Source organism: Bolinopsis microptera, chromosome 8, assembly GCF_026151205.1.
Source record: "Bolinopsis microptera isolate Bmic1 chromosome 8, MBARI_Bmic_1.0, whole genome shotgun sequence".
In the NCBI taxonomy this organism is placed as follows: Eukaryota; Metazoa; Ctenophora; class Tentaculata; order Lobata; family Bolinopsidae; genus Bolinopsis; species Bolinopsis microptera.
The window spans coordinates 13,163,529-13,180,020 of NC_087079.1; the positions used below are offsets into that span (position 1 = coordinate 13,163,529).

General features: G+C 36.6%; 2 protein-coding genes across 2 annotated transcripts; both read right to left on the bottom strand.

Moving 5' to 3' along the window:
* Window positions 1-1,034: 1,034 nt before the first annotated feature.
* LOC134820161 (E3 ubiquitin-protein ligase TRIM71-like) lies at window positions 1,035-6,873 on the bottom strand. The gene is made up of 6 exons (XM_063830382.1): window positions 6,705-6,873; window positions 4,005-4,144; window positions 3,724-3,850; window positions 3,097-3,201; window positions 2,717-2,828; window positions 1,035-2,444 (listed from the first exon to the last, which is right to left on the bottom strand). Exons 1-6 carry the CDS (start codon window positions 6,871-6,873, stop codon window positions 2,192-2,194), a joined length of 906 nt encoding a protein of 301 aa, XP_063686452.1. The 3' UTR covers window positions 1,035-2,191.
* Window positions 6,710-14,823, bottom strand: LOC134819449 (prostaglandin E synthase 2-like). Its single transcript, XM_063829405.1, has 10 exons — window positions 14,635-14,823; window positions 14,015-14,131; window positions 12,765-12,966; window positions 12,240-12,341; window positions 11,996-12,060; window positions 11,264-11,409; window positions 9,292-9,416; window positions 8,577-8,718; window positions 7,037-8,345; window positions 6,710-6,852 (listed from the first exon to the last, which is right to left on the bottom strand). Exons 1-9 carry the CDS (start codon window positions 14,818-14,820, stop codon window positions 8,246-8,248), a joined length of 1,185 nt encoding a protein of 394 aa, XP_063685475.1. The 5' UTR covers window positions 14,821-14,823; the 3' UTR covers window positions 6,710-6,852; window positions 7,037-8,245.
* Window positions 14,824-16,492: the final 1,669 nt, after the last annotated feature.

A 16,492-nucleotide genomic window follows, 5' to 3' on the forward strand; every position in this document is an offset into this window, starting at 1 on the left:
AGTGTTAATTCTAATGTGCTCTGGGAGTCAGATGATTTAAGAGGACGGTAATCCTAACATTACCATGTTGGTCAAAATAATCTGTAAATAAAATAAACTTTATCGAGTAGTTTGTAAACAACATGTACAGCTCCCATACCCCCATATTGGAGCATCATTGTACTAAAATCGAGATGTTTAAACAAATTATTTCAATAAGTCGATATAGACATTCACTTTGTCGTGGTTGATTGATAACTTTATGTAATGGTTTACGAGTAAAACTATTTGAGAGATAAAATGTATTCTAAGACACATATTAATATAAACATGGATTATCTGTACGCTTATTTAAATATTTATGGTTAAATCCTGATAAATCTCATATCTATTACTATTAATGGAAAACTTTTATTAAATCTGTTTCGTATCTGATAAACGGTGTAAATTTAATAATAATCAATTTAATTTCGAATCAAAACTTGTCATAATTTAATTTCTGGGTACCAATAATTCTAAATATTGTATTGACTACAACTAAACATTGGAGAGGTTTCATACATCGGAATAAAGAGTTGCTTCCAAGTGCAAGTAAACTGGAAATAATACTGAGCAAAAAAATAAAATGCACATTATTCGCAAATTTCAAAAGTAACGGAAGCTAAACGACCGGACCAAAAATTGAAACCCACTTTAAAAATCATTTATAATTTTATAATTTGATATACAATTTGTCACGTTATTGGTAAATCTGAAAAGCTTGAAAACTGTGGTGTATTTACAAATCAAAATTCATGCTAGGTTAATTAAACAATATTCAGATTTCATATCCATGGCCATGGAAAATATTTGACATGATATATTACTGTAAATAATGATTAAACTACAAATAGTACAGGCATATAATAATCTATATTCTATATCATGAGCAGATAGCTTAACGATATTGTTATGGTGTTAAAACACAGGAAAATGTACATAGCATTGCTAATACTATATAAATATTCAATAATCACAATCACAAAGATAAACAAACCAAGAAAAAGAAACATCTCCTCCACACTAAGCTTTCCAGTAGAGACACTGAATATGCGAGTTATCAGTACTCCACACTAAGCTTTCCAGTAGAGACACTGAATATGAGAGTTAGCGGTACTCCACACTAAGCTTTCCAGTAGAGACACTGAATATGAGAGTTAGCAGTACTCCACACTAAGCTTTCCAGCAGAGACACTGAATATGAGAGTTATCAGTACTCCACACTAAGCTTTCCAGTAGAGACACTGAATATGAGAGTTAGCGGTACTCCACACTAAGCTTTCCAGTAGAGACACTGAATATGAGAGTTAGCAGTACTCCACACTAAGCTTTCCAGTAGAGACACTGAATATGAGAGTTAGCAGTACTCCACACTAAGCTTTCCAGTAGAGACACTGAATATGAAAGTTAGCAGTACTCCACACTAAGCTTTCCAGTAGAGACACTGAATATGAGAGTTATCAGTACTCCACACTAAGCTTTCCAGTAGAGACACTGAATATGAGAGTTAGCGGTACTCCACACTAAGCTTTCCAGTAGAGACACTGAATATAAGAGTTAGCAGTACTCCACACTAAGCTTTCCAGTAGAGACACTGAATATGAGAGTTAGCGGTACTCCACACTAAGCTTTCCAGTAGAGACACTGAATATGAGAGTTATCAGTACTCCACACTAAGCTTTCCAGTAGAGACACTGAATATGAGAGTTAGCGGTACTCCACACTAAGCTTTCCAGTAGAGACACTGAATATGAGAGTTAGCGGTACTCCACACTAAGCTTTCCAGTAGAGACACTGAATATGAGAGTTATCAGTACTCCACACTAAGCTTTCCAGTAGAGACACTGAATATGAGAGTTAGCAGTACTCCACACTAAGCTTTCCAGTAGAGACACTGAATATGAGAGTTATCAGTACTCCACACTAAGCTTTCCAGTAGAGACACTGAATATGAGAGTTAGCAGTACTCCACACTAAGCTTTCCAGTAGAGACACTGAATATGAGAGTTAGCAGTACTCCACACTAAGCTTTCCAGTAGAGACACTGAATATGAAAGTTAGCAGTACTCCACACTAAGCTTTCCAGTAGAGACACTGAATATGAGAGTTATCAGTACTCCACACTAAGCTTTCCAGTAGAGACACTGAATATGAGAGTTAGCAGTACTCCACACTAAGCTTTCCAGTAGAGACATTGAATATGAGAGTTTGCAGTATCAGCCACTATAACCCTACTCATACTGTCAATAACAACACCACGTGGCAAGGTAATACTCCCCGCGTGGCTATCCACGTACAGTCCCATCAGAGTGAAGACGACCACACGGTTGTTGCCGGTGTCACTGGTGGCAATGTAACTACCGTCACTGCTCACTGCCACACCTGAGGGCCCGTTTAACATGTAGTCTCCCTCTCCTTCTATCACTCTGAGAGGTAGGTGAGTATCAGGGGGGGGGGGGGCAATGTCATAAAATGGAGACTTTTTCGATGGAGAAAATTTAGCGCTGTACGTTAAAAATCTGAAACAGAGTCGACTCCCAAAGGTTATTGACTCTCATTTTTAGGACACCCTGTGGTGGTATAGTAATTTAAACGAGTACTTCTACTAAATCCCACATGGTATTAAGGATTAAGGAAGCTAGGGTGAACTGTCAGTAGGTACCTAATGTAATGTGGAAACTCTAATGTAGGGACAGACCTTACAAAGTCACCGTCCAAAGTGAAGACTTGTAACCGGTTGTTGCGGTTATCTGCTACAACTATGAAGTCGTCTGCTGTTACTGCTATCCCCCACGGCTCGTCCATCTGACCTGGGGGCGCGCTTATTAGTTTAGTAGATTGTCTGAAGGTTAAAAACGGTTATATTTTCAGATAAAGTAGGTTGTCTGGAGATTTAGAGCGGTTATACTTTCAAATAAAGTAGGTTGTCTGGAGATTTAGAGCGGTTATACTTTCAAATAAAGTAGATTGTCTGGAGGATAAAAACGGATTTAAGTGCAAATGCTCCTGGTGATATTTCGGCTAACATCAGAAAAGTTTTCATCAGAAATTCAATAAATGATTAACAGCAACACAGACCTGGCAAATTTCCGTTTGATCCAAACATGTGAGAAAAGTTTCCCTCAGCAGTGAAAACTTGAACTCTGTGATTTCCACGGTCTGCAACTATTATGTAATCCTCATCTGGGTTTAAGAATTAGTGTTAAATATAAAACAGCATATCATTATGTTGGCCAACAAGTGCAAACTTCATCATGATTAAACCAAACTTTTGAAGTTTTTAAATTCAAATTGATTTTAAACGAAACAATTTTAAAAACAGTTTTGATTTTGTTTTGATTATTGTGGCACATCCCAACCACCTAGAAATAAAATAAAAGGGTGGCGAGTCCCAGTCACCCGTGTGGCCGAAGCTCGCTATTTAAAATTTAAAATGTTAACAAAATCAAGATTGTTTTGAAAACGTTTTACTTTGTTTTGATGTTGACATTTCTCGTTTCAGCTTATTAAAGCATGGGAAATCGATATCATTTTGAAACTGTTAGATATTATAATACATAGTAATGAATCAGATCAAATATTTTTCTGGTTTGTAATGAGCAAAATCTGCCTAAAGATAATACCCAAATAAATAATGACGAACGTTACCAGTGCAAGTGGTTACCAGTGGTTACCACTTACCAGTGGTTACCAGTAGTTAGTTACCTGTTGAAAGAGCAACTCCACAAGGAGTGTGGAAAACGCCCTGTCCAGAACCCTGGTTGCCTAGCAACGCAGCAGAGATACCTTGACGACCTATTATTTGTACGAACTGTCCGCTGGAGTTAAACACCTAACACAGGTATAGTTTAGAGAGAATAACAGTTATTAAGGGGGTAAATCGTAATTATCCTATTTGCGTTCAAGAATGAAGTTTCTATTATCATTAATATGTAAACTGTAATTTAAATTAAACTAAGAAACATGTTAGAAGGGGGAGAAGTAACCTGCACACGATGGTTGCCGCTGTCAGCTACATAAACTTTACCCAACTCAGTGACGGCCACGTCACGAGGACAGAACAATTCGCCCTTATCTCTACCGCTCTGAGAAAATAACCTTATTTCTTTTTTAAGCTCCTCAGTAACTGTGGTTTTTATCTCATATAATTTTCCTTGTGTAATTGTCATTTTTAGCTTTTTTAGCTTTTATTTCGGCCATTTCTGATTTAAGGTAACACAATTCTGGGTTGAGAGATTTAAGATTTAGGAATTTCTTCATATTCTTAGCCTGCAAGGGTGAACAAAAACACGAAACTGGAACATTCGAATACTCCGCTCCAGGAATAAACTCATTTTACCTCAATCATTTGTATTGGTTACAACGTTTTTATTGTTTTGATTAAAACTGTTACTTATAAACAGGGAATCAGTTACTTTGAGCTTTAGAATTATAATCCATGTTTATGATATAATATTTTTTTGTTCATAATCTCCTCAAATAATCTCCAATAAATTGTCGAACGTTACGTGCAGTGTTACCGTGTAACTTACATGGTTACAGAGTAGTTGCCTGTGAAGGAACTCCACAGGAGTGTGGAAGCCTTCCTCTCTGGAAACAATTACAACATATTTAACATATTTAACATATTTAACATATTTAACATATTTAACATATTTTAGTAGTAGCGATTTAAGCATATTGCGTGCCATTAAAATACTTGGGTAAATACTATTTAATATTAGCATGGTGTTTACATATTTTATATTTTCCCCAGAATTAATAATGTCTTATAAGACAAACTTATAAATAAGTTTGTTATGGGCGGCCACTTATAAATTGTGGCTTGTATTAAGTAAATAAACTATTTAACATCAGAGCTGACCGTCGTACGCGGCAAGCAGGAGAGAAGGTGGCCGGATTTCCATAACATATTCAGCTCACATTTTGATTTGAAATTCTGCGATTCGTACATGGCCGTGAAGAAAGTTTGTGACAAGTTTGTGACAAATTTGTAACATGCGGACAAAGAGGAAGGAAAATAAACGCGGAAATTATTTCTAGTTTTTAAGTCTCTGCAGTCTGACGTGTGGTTTTTATCTCGATATACTTTTTACAGAGGCTCGTGCACAATAAAATTGTCATTTTATGGAGCGTTTGTTTGTAATAGCAAACTTTATATGATAAATCTGCTACTAGAATCTTCTGATGAGGTAAAGGTCCTAAAGCAGCAACTGATTATGAGATTTAAAGGATGAGGGGAATTTACTTCCAAATATTCGCGTTAAGTCCTGCGAAAGTGTGTGGAATCAAAAAATACACCGGACAGTAGCTGTGTAATCGATAATTCGCGCAATAAGCTTGCTGCTTGTTGCTTGTCCAACTGGAATAAAGACATGCAATTCTTACCTACCCGATCCATTTTTATTAGGACCGTGTTGTGTTGATATGACATGTTGATATATCAACTGTGGTACCATATAGGGAGTTGCTAGGTGTTACGTTGGGAGCTTTAAGTATACATAATTCACATGCCTTTCTGTGTGACTTTAATCTTATTTCAGGTGTATCTCGGCTCATGGTTATATATTCTTAATTAGTAATTTAGTCAGCCCGTACGCTCATTTTACCTGTATTTCTATATGCGCGGATCAGAGCAGGAAACTTAAGTGACGTCACAGGTTCAAATTGTTTTGGCTGGATATCTCGGCGCGCGAATAAAATACAACTTTACGGATTTCACTAATTACTTAATTCACTAAATGACTAAAGTGCTTTATACGATTAACGTAATAGAAGGATTTGCACGAGAAAAACTTTCACAAGCTCCCCTCATCCTTTAATGAGCTTACTGATTTAAAAGTTCTCGAACACAACTTATTTCAACGAACGAATATTCTAGTTGGCAATCAATCACTTACTCATCGATGATAAATAACTTGATAATGCCCTGGCAAGCGTACCTATAGTTGCCCTGGCGAGCGTACCTATAGTTGCCCTGGCGAGCGTACCTATAGTTTCCCTGGCAAGCCGCAAGCGTACCTATAGTTGCCCTGGCAAGCGTACCTATAGTTGCCCTGGCAAGCGTACCTATAGTTGCCCTGGCAAGCGTACCTATTTGGAATGACCTCAGCCCCTATGTATTCGAAATATATGATGCTAATGAAGATGGGATAATAATCCCGGGTTCTTCCAAAAATTCAGACTTATCAGCCTCGGGCCCTCGTCAGGTATTATGAAATCTAACCTTAAAAAGCACTTGCTATCCCTTCAAAATCGATATGACCCTAATACATGGTAACTAATCTATATTATATCTCAAATTCTACATCCGGTACGGCTCTGCACACATGATATCTCTCTCTGCCATGAAACATGGCTAACCTTTTAAACTATGATTTAAAACCTAAACTTTAACTAAAACTCAACTGGGCTCTCCTGTGTCACCAAACTAGACCAATAATTAATTTTAGATTATTATATTTTTCTATATTTGTATAATAAGTATATTGACGTAGTGGATGGTTGAGGGGGTTTCAAGCACAGGTCACTCTCAAATCCTAAAGATAAGCAGTGGCCTCCGGCAATTGAAACCTCTTCAAACCTCCCCTGATTTATTTATTATTGATATTGTTTGATTGTGCCGTAAAAATAAATATTTGTTTTATTAAATATTTGTTTTATTATAGTTGCCCTGGCGAGCGTACCTATAGTTCTGAGATAGTATCCAGATTGGTGGTACACCTGAACTCGTCCATTTCCCGCGTCTGCTATAAAGATGTTATCATTCCTGTCGACAGCTAACCCAAACGGATAACAGAAATCTGTTTCGTTATCTCGAGCAGTTGCGAAAAACTGAAACGTAAGAGTCTCCATCAGGCTGAGGCTGATATCTTGAGATTAGACTGAGTCAGTCTAAACGTGGGGGAACAGTGTTTTCTGAGCTGACCCTTGAGTCGTAATTATTACGAGTAAAAGCAGTGAAAAGACGATACATTTTTCTTTAATTGATAATCACGAAATTTATAAGTTTGTCAACCTTAGCTCTGTGTCCCAAATTCTTTTCTTCACACACTACGTCTTCGTGGGGGTGGTCAGCTGCAGGTAAGTTTGAAAAGTTTTTATACCCTTTACTCATTAGTCATTATCTCCTGGGTAATTACTAATTAGTCATTACATCCTGGATAATTAATTAATTGATTGATTAATTAATCAATATTTAATTTTATTTACTGGTGCCTCCTTTGTGCACAGATTATTCCATGTTATCATGGGTTTCTTAATCAATTAGTGCTTTCTGATTAATGAAATTAGTTATGACCATATTTGAATATATTACTGATTAGCAATGCTTGCCGAAAGTCTATTAATTAACCAAGAAGTATTTTATCGCTCAAGCGGTTGCTCGATTTTGTGGCAGATTTTATCACTACAAGATTAAATACTTGAAGGCTCTTTTAATGAGAAAACATTGTCATAAAATGAAAAAAAACGTAAAATATTAAATATCGTGCACATTTTTGTACAAAAACTCTGATATGAAACTCATTTAATTCGAGCTATTAATTGTCGTAAAAAATAATATTCATTCTCACCCCTGGTGCTAAAAACCGATCTAATAGCCTTCAATATTATTTTCACATGGCTTCACAATATGTGTACAATATTCGCAAAATTCAAATATTTCTAACGTAAATCCACTTTGTACATTAATTGTATTAAAACCCAAAAAATATCTTTCCGGTTGGTTGAATGCAACATATTCAAGTAATGGAAAAGGAAGGAAGATGCTAGCAATTTCTGTTTAAAGAAGTCTATCGGAGCCCTTTATTTGTTATATAATATGACCAGGTCCAGTCAATAAAGCCCCTTTCAATTAGGTGACCAGGTCAGGTGAGAATGTGTAATTAGTGTTGCCAGCACTCATGAGAGCGTGGTACCGTGTGGGTCACTGTTCTATCAAATCTTCATATCATTTACACGCACAATGATGTGTTATATAATATTTGTTGGTTATTGTACCAAATTTCCTATCAAACGCTAACAGTTGAAACATGTATCTAGTCACTATATTTGACAATTTCTTCAGAGTCTTCATGATTTCAAATTTTCTGCCAATATATGAACAACCCAAAATACACAATCAATGTAACCTTATATCTTCATTTTCAACAGCTGACTAACTCTCAATACCCCCAATAAATTAACAAATTCATCTCTTGATCCTTAAAACAAAATTTTCAGGAAATCAGGCGGACATTGTGTCGTTTTGTGTTGGTACAGCTTGCAGTGTGGGATTAGCTGATGTCAAACCGATGGCTGATTTCTTCTGCAGATGCCGCTCCATTCTGAAATTATCACAATATGAGACACCTTGATTAAGTCAAAGCCCCCCGAATACATTTCAGAAAGAATTCATTCACGATAACTTATTTACATAATATATTTTACATAAATTTATTATCAAACCAGACAACATTTTAATATTCTAGCGCAACTAAAACCGTTAATTTACAAAAGTCACGAACGTTATAATTCACAAGAATTGTACAAATAAGAAGAGACGTGAGAGTTCTGACCTGTTGTACCACTTCTCTATCTTTGTATTCTGAATAGCATCTTCCCAGCATGGCATACCGTAGAAAGCGCTGCACATTCCGTACATCTCTATATCTGCTAGGTTAGGCTGGTCCCCTCCCTGGAACTTCTTCCCTTTCATGGCTGAAGAATTTACGTTCAACGGATTGATATTTAATTGGGTAACCTCAATTTTACCACTTACTGAACCTGTTACAAACCTAGAAATTATTAATTAATCATTTTGAAAGCCTGTCTATCTGAAAAGTTAGGTTAAATATGTCGTCTTCAGAGTTCGGATATAAGATCGGGAACCGGACAATAGGGCGGTATTTTCATAGAAGGGTGGACACGAGGGCGGATCACATGACTAACTTTAACATGGATCGGGGGCCAGCTTTTGGCGTGGGATGTACCTAAATTGTAGTATGCGAAAGTAACATGACCATAATTTAATATATGTGGTACACCCTGTATATATGAATATAATCCAAACTCGAGAAGCCTATAGGTAGGCCAGAAATTAAGTGCTGCCGGGAGAGATTTATATTTCTATTACCTTATATTATATTTCTAGAACATATAATAATAATAGAACCCTATATTAATTCTAGAACCTTATATTTCTAAAACTTGGTCCAGAATTCGTTTTTTTTTTCTAAATATCAAAATGGAATGAATTGACAAATAAACGAATAAACAGATAAATTTAATCACATCTGAGCCAGTTGTTGAGACCGCTGTACAGCTCGATTCTAACATCCCTGTCAAGATTGTGGCGTTTCCTCAGACGTTTGCCGATCATGTACATAGCTCCAGCACCCACGTAACGAATGTACGATCTGAAAAGGTGGCATTAATTACACTTAGAGGTGACGCTATGACTAGGCTATCCACTCCGATAATCGTAACCGATAATTATCTCCGATAATTCGTTAAAAAAAGTTATCTGTTTATCTAGATAAAATGTATTTTTATCGGTATACAAATTCACTAGAAATTACCGAAAATACTGCCACAATACAGTGAAATTTTAAAGAAATATTAGTAGTTTTGCCTCTCTCTGTTCCCAAGTTATCCAAGAAACAGTCCCAAACGTCTTCTAGTATGATAGAAGAGGTAGTTTACCTGGATGTGAGCTTAAGAGATTTATTTACGTTTGTATACCTGTAGAACTGTATGAACTGCAGAAATCCAGAGAAGGTTATTGACATTGTTCTCTTGAGGGTGCTGGCGTTTTACCTTACAACCATTCTGGAGACGGGCACAAGCATGTTACTGTTAACAGAAGTCAAAAATATCGGCAGGGCACTCAATTGAATTCCGGACGTGTTCTGGGGGTGAAACATTGTCTTCAAGAGAAGGAATCTGTAGCTCCAAGTTATCAACAGGATAAGGAATCGGTTCACTGAATCACTTTAAATGCTTTACTGTTTTGAAGAGAACTGGTAGTACACTACTGTTCTCAGGAGAAGGAAACCGTTGGTCTACTGTTTTAAGGAAAATTGGTGCGTTACTGTTCTCAGGAGAAGGAAACCCTTTGTCTACTGTTTTGAAGAGAACTGGTACACTACTGTTCTTAGGAGAAGAAAACCGTTGGTCTACTGTTTTGAAGAGAACTGGTGCACTACTGTTCTTAGGAGAAGGAAACTAGCGCTATACTGTTTTCTGGAGAATGTTCACAACTGTTCTCAAGAAAACTGGTGCTCTAGTATTTTAAAGAGAATTGGTGCACAACTGTTCTCTGGAGAAGAAAACTGATGCTCTAGTATTTTAAAGAGAATTGGTGCACAACTGTTCGCGGAGAAGAAAACTGATGCTCTAGTTTTTTCAAAAGAAAGGAAGTGGTACTTTACCAAGATAACTGGTAAAACAGTCATAAAGCTCGACAATTAGTTTTTGTGAAATTTGGAAAACATTTTGGCTTTGGCCTTCAGCAGAAAAAATTATCGGTTTCATCGGTTTTATCTAGATAAAACCTAAATCTTTATCTGTTTATCTAGATACAACATTTCATACCGATAATGGATAGCCTCACTATGACCACCTCATAAACAGAGGCATTTAAACTATTAACCATCGTATTTAACCAGGATGAAACCATGCATATTAGGTCCTGGTTTTACGAAGTTTAACTTTGCGATGACGCAAAATACGATTATATTTTACTCTACAAGCAAGTTAAATCGCTGAACAAAACAGTTGGAACAGTTAAAATTCCTATTCTGAGAAATGAACGGTACCGAGCGATAGATCACGTGCAAACGAGAACACGTACCCAGAGTACGCGGCACTCTGAGTGCTCTGCAGCCTTCAGATCACGATCTTAAGTTTACAAACTTTTCCATGGACAATGGACATTTTAAACCCCATTGATCCTAAGCTATACCCAAAGTGTAGTTTAACTAACATACTTTTCAAAGTCAGACAAGTTGCCGTTAGTTAAAGATAAGCTACAAGTTAACATACTTTTCAAAGTCAGACAAGTTGCCGTTAGTAAAAGGTAAGCTACAAGTTAACATACTTTTCAAAGTCAGAGAAGTTGCCGTTAGTAAAAGGTAAGCTACAAGTTAACATACTTTTCAAAGTCAGACAAGTTGCCGTTAGTAAAAGGTAAGCTACAAGTTAACATACTTTTCAAAGTCAGAGAAGTTGCCGTTAGTAAAGGGTAAGCTACAAGTTAACATACTTTTCAAAGTCAGAGAAGTTGCCGTTGGTAGTGAAGTAGTCGAATGCAGTGAGGGCCTCCTTCCAAGTTCTGTACACGTTTGGGGAGATCAAGTGAACAAAATGGGTGTCTATCCACCTCCTCCATTTAGCTTCGTTTAACATCAACTGTAAGGTTATCATCATTACAATTTGCTGTCTTTTCAAAACAAGAAACATCAACTGTAAGGTTATCATCATTACAATTTGCTGTCTTTTCAAAACAAGAAACATCAACTGTAAGGTTATCATCATTACAATTTGCTGTCTTTTCAAAAAGTCAAAACAAGAAACATCAACTGTAAGGTTATCATCATTCCAATTTGCTGTCTTTTCAAAACAAGAAACATCAACTGTAAGGTTATCATCATTACAATTTGCTGTCTTTTCAAAACAAGAAACATCAACTGTAAGGTTATCATCATTCCAATTTGCTGTCTTTTCAAAACAAGAAACATCAACTGTAAGGTTATCATCATTCCAATTTGCTGTCTTTTCAAAACAAGAAACATCAACTGTAAGGTTATCATCATTCCAATTTGCTGTCTTTTCAAAACAATTATGACGTATTGTAATTAAATTTGAGATACCGTGCGCAGTATAATCAAACCTTTATTTCTTACCCTTTAAATAGTTGAAAACTATCAATGAAAACATGTGAAATGTATAATGTATAATGTATAATGTATAATGTGAAATGTTTTCTTGTACTCACATCATGCGCATCCTCATCGTACCCCATCACTCTGTACTTGTTAGGATACGTTATCTCTTCTTTACCTGCGACATTGCAGATAAGTCGCTCAGTTTCAGAGACAAATTGTTACTGAATCTTAAATAGATATATGATGTATCTACAGAAAAAGCTATTATGGCTGAAATAAAAAACAAAATCTGATGAATTTCATAAATTTCTATCGCAAGGAATGCAGATTGCAGCGCCAAGATAAAAACTCCACCTTTTTTGTAAGAATGCCACGCAGTGTAAAGGTTACAGTATACACCATAAATCTTATCAGTTACCGTTACCAGTTCCTCCTTTTCAGTACTCTTAATATGAACTGAGGGAACGGGGTATATATTTATATAATTATATAATTATATAATTACATAATTTTATATCATGTTGGGTTGATTTCTTTCCTCAAACTTTTACTTAGAATTTAAAATATACGCGAATAATCAATAATAATATATTCAATATTAATATATTCTCCGGGAGACTACTTAATAACCTACTTTAGATCTGATGACACGCACAGCTCAATAAAGTGTCTTGGTATTACATTTATTAGAGATGTGGGTGAATAAAACCATTTTAGGTATAAGTCATAACTCTAGAACCTTCTAAAATCTTCTAGAACCTTTAGTCCTTTAGTAATATTTCAAGAAAAGTTAGATTTTTATTGACGAGTAAGAGTATATCATTAATATTTAGAGAACCCACAATTTGTATGTTCCCACTTCCCACCAGTATACCGCACCTTTATTAGTATCCTCAATACCCTGACTGACAGCAGGGTACCACTCAATAACCTCGCTGATCGGGGTACCCTGAGTGAAGTGAGTGTGAAGAATACTCGTGATCAGAGTTGATTCCTTCAGCTGGATACCGTCCGCTACTAACAGCGGCACTTTCTTGTAGTCCGAGATGGCTTTTGTTTCTTTCTTCGTCACTGGGTTCACCTGGGATTTCCAGGACGTTTAACGTTAGCAAGATGTTTAATTTTAGAGTTATTAGACGTTTGTTAAATCAAACTTATATATGAGAATATTTCTATGGAATGAGACGATTTGAGTAAGATTAAAACTTTACAGCGATACCCATGAAATTACTATACATTGCAGGGGATTATGTTCTTGAGGAGACGTGTTCTGTTTAATATGACTAAACCATATGATAAGGAAAACCTGTTTAAATCAACACCTTTCAACTCTAATCTGAACATGTTGGAAGATAAAGCCAACAAATAGTTCGTAATTTACAGGCCAGATGGCTGGTTGCGTGAGCTCACAATAGAACAGCTAACCTCCGTCTTATCGTTTGTGCAACTCTAATTGAATAGCGGATTTGAGATGCAGTTAAAATCGGCGTGCTTTAAATAATGGTATGCTTGTCGACAACGTAATTCAAAGCATATCCCAATATTGATCAATACGATTTTACTGAAGATAATTAAACTGATTTTTATCTCTGAATCCGAGGCAATAGTTTGATGTGATGTTTGCAAAATTGCATAATTTTTCATCTGCCGCACATTTAGCCTAATTTGTCTGTTCCACATATTTTTGCATATTTTGGTCATTCCTGCAGAATTCTTGCTAAGCTGCACATTTTATTATTAGCGTGAAAAATATACTTTAATTCCTAAGATTTCGGACATGTTGGAAGACTGTTTTGAAGCAAAGACTTTGGGTACATTTCGGGAGCTAGATCTGGAAATTTCAGAAGGATCGTGTCAATGAAAGGAGTTTTCCTTAATTATTTTCGTAATTTATCAAGGTTTTCTAATATCTTATTTTCATGATTTGATTCTCACTTTTATGTTAAACATGGATTGTTTTTTTCAATTTTTGAAATTACCAGCACCTTCATCGGCTAATAGCTGCACTGATCATTTCAGACTTATTTTGCTTACCATTTTAGACGGATGAAGTACCGCATTTAATTTAACAGAAATAACATACCACAAATAACATTCCACAAATAACATTCCACAACATAAGCATTTACCTCAACAATCTGAAATTCTTCACCACACGAGTGAAGGTAGGCTCTAACTTTGCTGCAGAAGGGACAATTGGAGTACTGATACAGCACGAATCTGGCATCCGGTCTTTCAAGCGCCTCCTGTTGTTAAACTGTTGTTAAACTCTTTAAAATAACGATTACAGTAAAACCCCGATATACCGTGCCCCGATTTACCTCGGACTCCGATATACCATGCCCCGATTTACCGCGGACCCCGATATACCATGCCCCGATTTACCGCGGACCCCGATATACCGTTCCCGGATTTACCGCAAACCCCGATATACCATGGCCATTTCCTTTCCCCCAAATAGGGCTAAACATACATAATGTAAACCAAACAAAACCCTGATTTACCACAGACCCCGATTTACCGCGTATGTTTCCTTTCCCCCAAACTCCGCGGTAAATCAGGGTTTTACTGTACTAATTTCTGTTAATCCTGTTGTCCGCGTGATCAGTATTACTATCTGTAGATGCATAATGTTATCCGAGGATATGACCAACTGCTTGCATAAAAACAAAAGTTATTTAAATTTTTAAACTCACAGTCTATAAAAAGATACACCATGAATAGACTATTCATCAGATCTCCAACTTACTTTAGCTCGAGCACTTTTAGTGTAATACCACATGCACCAACAACCCACAGTTGCAGCCCCCATGGCTATGATAGGCCTCATGAAGGGGCCTACAAATGATCTGGGGACGTGTTCCCTCCGACCATGCGGGTTGAAATCCCTGGTAAACTGCCTGGCTGCCCTGGTGAACCGCTGAACAGCGAACATATCTGTGCTATTGAACATATGAAGTGTTACTTATGATAATGTCGCATAATGATAGCATGTATCAGCTGCATCTTTATCTCAAGACACAGTCTAGACTATTAAGGTTAACATATCATAACAGCAGATATATTATGCATATTAAAAGTAAGAGAGATATATAAGTTTTTGTTACTCTGCTTGCCCCCTGTTAAACACTCATTGACTCATCAAAAAGAACAGATAACATGTAGAATAGCTGAGCTGTGTCACCACACGTCGTTAAAAAGATGAACTTTTTTTCAATTGTCTTTAGTAAACTTGTGGTTACTTCAGCTGCAGGATAACTTTAATAATATAGTTGGTCGTGATGAGGTTTATTGCTTTGTCAACAGAGTTAGATTTTGTGGAGCGAGATTTATGATTTTGACCTCGGTTCAAGTTTTATGGCTTTGCCGCCTGATGGCATTTGATTAATCAGATATTACACAAAGAGAATGATTGTTAATTGTGTTAAAGTGTTACCATTGTTAAGTAACCACATACCACACAGTATCATAGTAAGTAAGTATCTTAAATGTGTTAACAGTAGTAAAAGTAGAAACTTTAGTAGTAGAAATAGACACATATTCCTATACTCCTACGATTTATTTGCCTGATTCTTGTTTCGTTTAGTACATTATAATTATGTTCTGGAAATCGTTTTTTGTGGAAACTACCAGCAGTTTCATCAGGTTTTAGCTGCACTGATGGCTTTGTGGCCTGATGGCACTGTATTATTCGGATATTATACAAAGAGCATGATGGCTAACCGTTTAAAAGTGTAATCATTGTTAAGTAACCACATACCACATTACCACACAATATCATTATAGTAAGTATCTTAAATGTGTTAAAGAAGAAACTTAGGTCACACATTTTCCTATACTCCTACGATTTATTTGTCTGATTCTTGTTTGATTTGGTATATATATGTTGTAACAAGTAAAATGCGTTGCAAAGGTACAGAAGATTGTCCCAACAGATGTTGTGTGCACAAGGAACACGCCTTCATCATGCAAACACAAAGCTACACAGAAACACAAGATGCATTCAAGACAGCACTCGAGAAATTCGATTTGGGCAAAACAGTGGATGGCATGGCAAATGGGTTCTCAGAGATCAACTTGCATTCGGCAGTTCTAGATGATACAGGGAAGAAGCTGCCTCCGATTAAACCAGCAGTTCGGACTGTAAAATTGAGTATAAGAGAAATGTTGAGGGATGGCTCCTTTAAATCTCCCTCTAGAGCTGTTCTGAGAAAGACGGTTAAACAAATTCAGGAGGCACAGCGGTTAAAGGAGACCGCAAGAAGGCGTGCTTTAATGGATAAATTGAAAGGGAGAACACTTGCCCAAGCTAAGCTGAACAAGATGACTAGGTTCATGGCTAATCTAGCTGCCGAGGAAAAGGAATCGATGAAAAGAAACCGGAGGTTGGAGATGGGTCTTCCTCCCGACATGAAATTTAAATCCTCTCTTGCTAAAATAAGAGTGGCAAATGTGTTTCAGACGACAACAATCTCCAGTCAACAGGAGAGTGTTGAACCGGTAAAGCTGCCAAAGATTGTTAAAACAAGTATAGAGAAATTAAAGGTCGAAGATAATATCATTGAGTCAGCTAACGATGAAGTAAAGATTTGTAGCTCTTACGGGGG

Excerpts from the sequence above, each read along its gene's own strand:
- LOC134820161 (XM_063830382.1), bottom strand. The coding sequence starts at position 6,873 with ATGGAGACTCTTACGTTTCAGTTTTTCGCAACTGCTCGAGATAACGAA. Across the intron at positions 3,851-4,004 it reads GCGGCAACCATCGTGTGCAG|GTGTTTAACTCCAGCGGACA; the intron begins GTTACTTCTCCC and ends TACCTGTGTTAG. Across the intron at positions 2,445-2,716 it reads TTGGACGGTGACTTTGTAAG|AGTGATAGAAGGAGAGGGAG; the intron begins GTCTGTCCCTAC and ends CCTACCTCTCAG.
- LOC134819449 (XM_063829405.1), bottom strand. The coding sequence starts at position 14,820 with ATGTTCGCTGTTCAGCGGTTCACCAGGGCAGCCAGGCAGTTTACCAGG. Across the intron at positions 14,132-14,634 it reads CTAAAAGTGCTCGAGCTAAA|GAGGCGCTTGAAAGACCGGA; the intron begins GTAAGTTGGAGA and ends GTTTAACAACAG. Across the intron at positions 12,342-12,764 it reads TATTGAGGATACTAATAAAG|TTCATATTAAGAGTACTGAA; the intron begins GTGCGGTATACT and ends CCGTTCCCTCAG.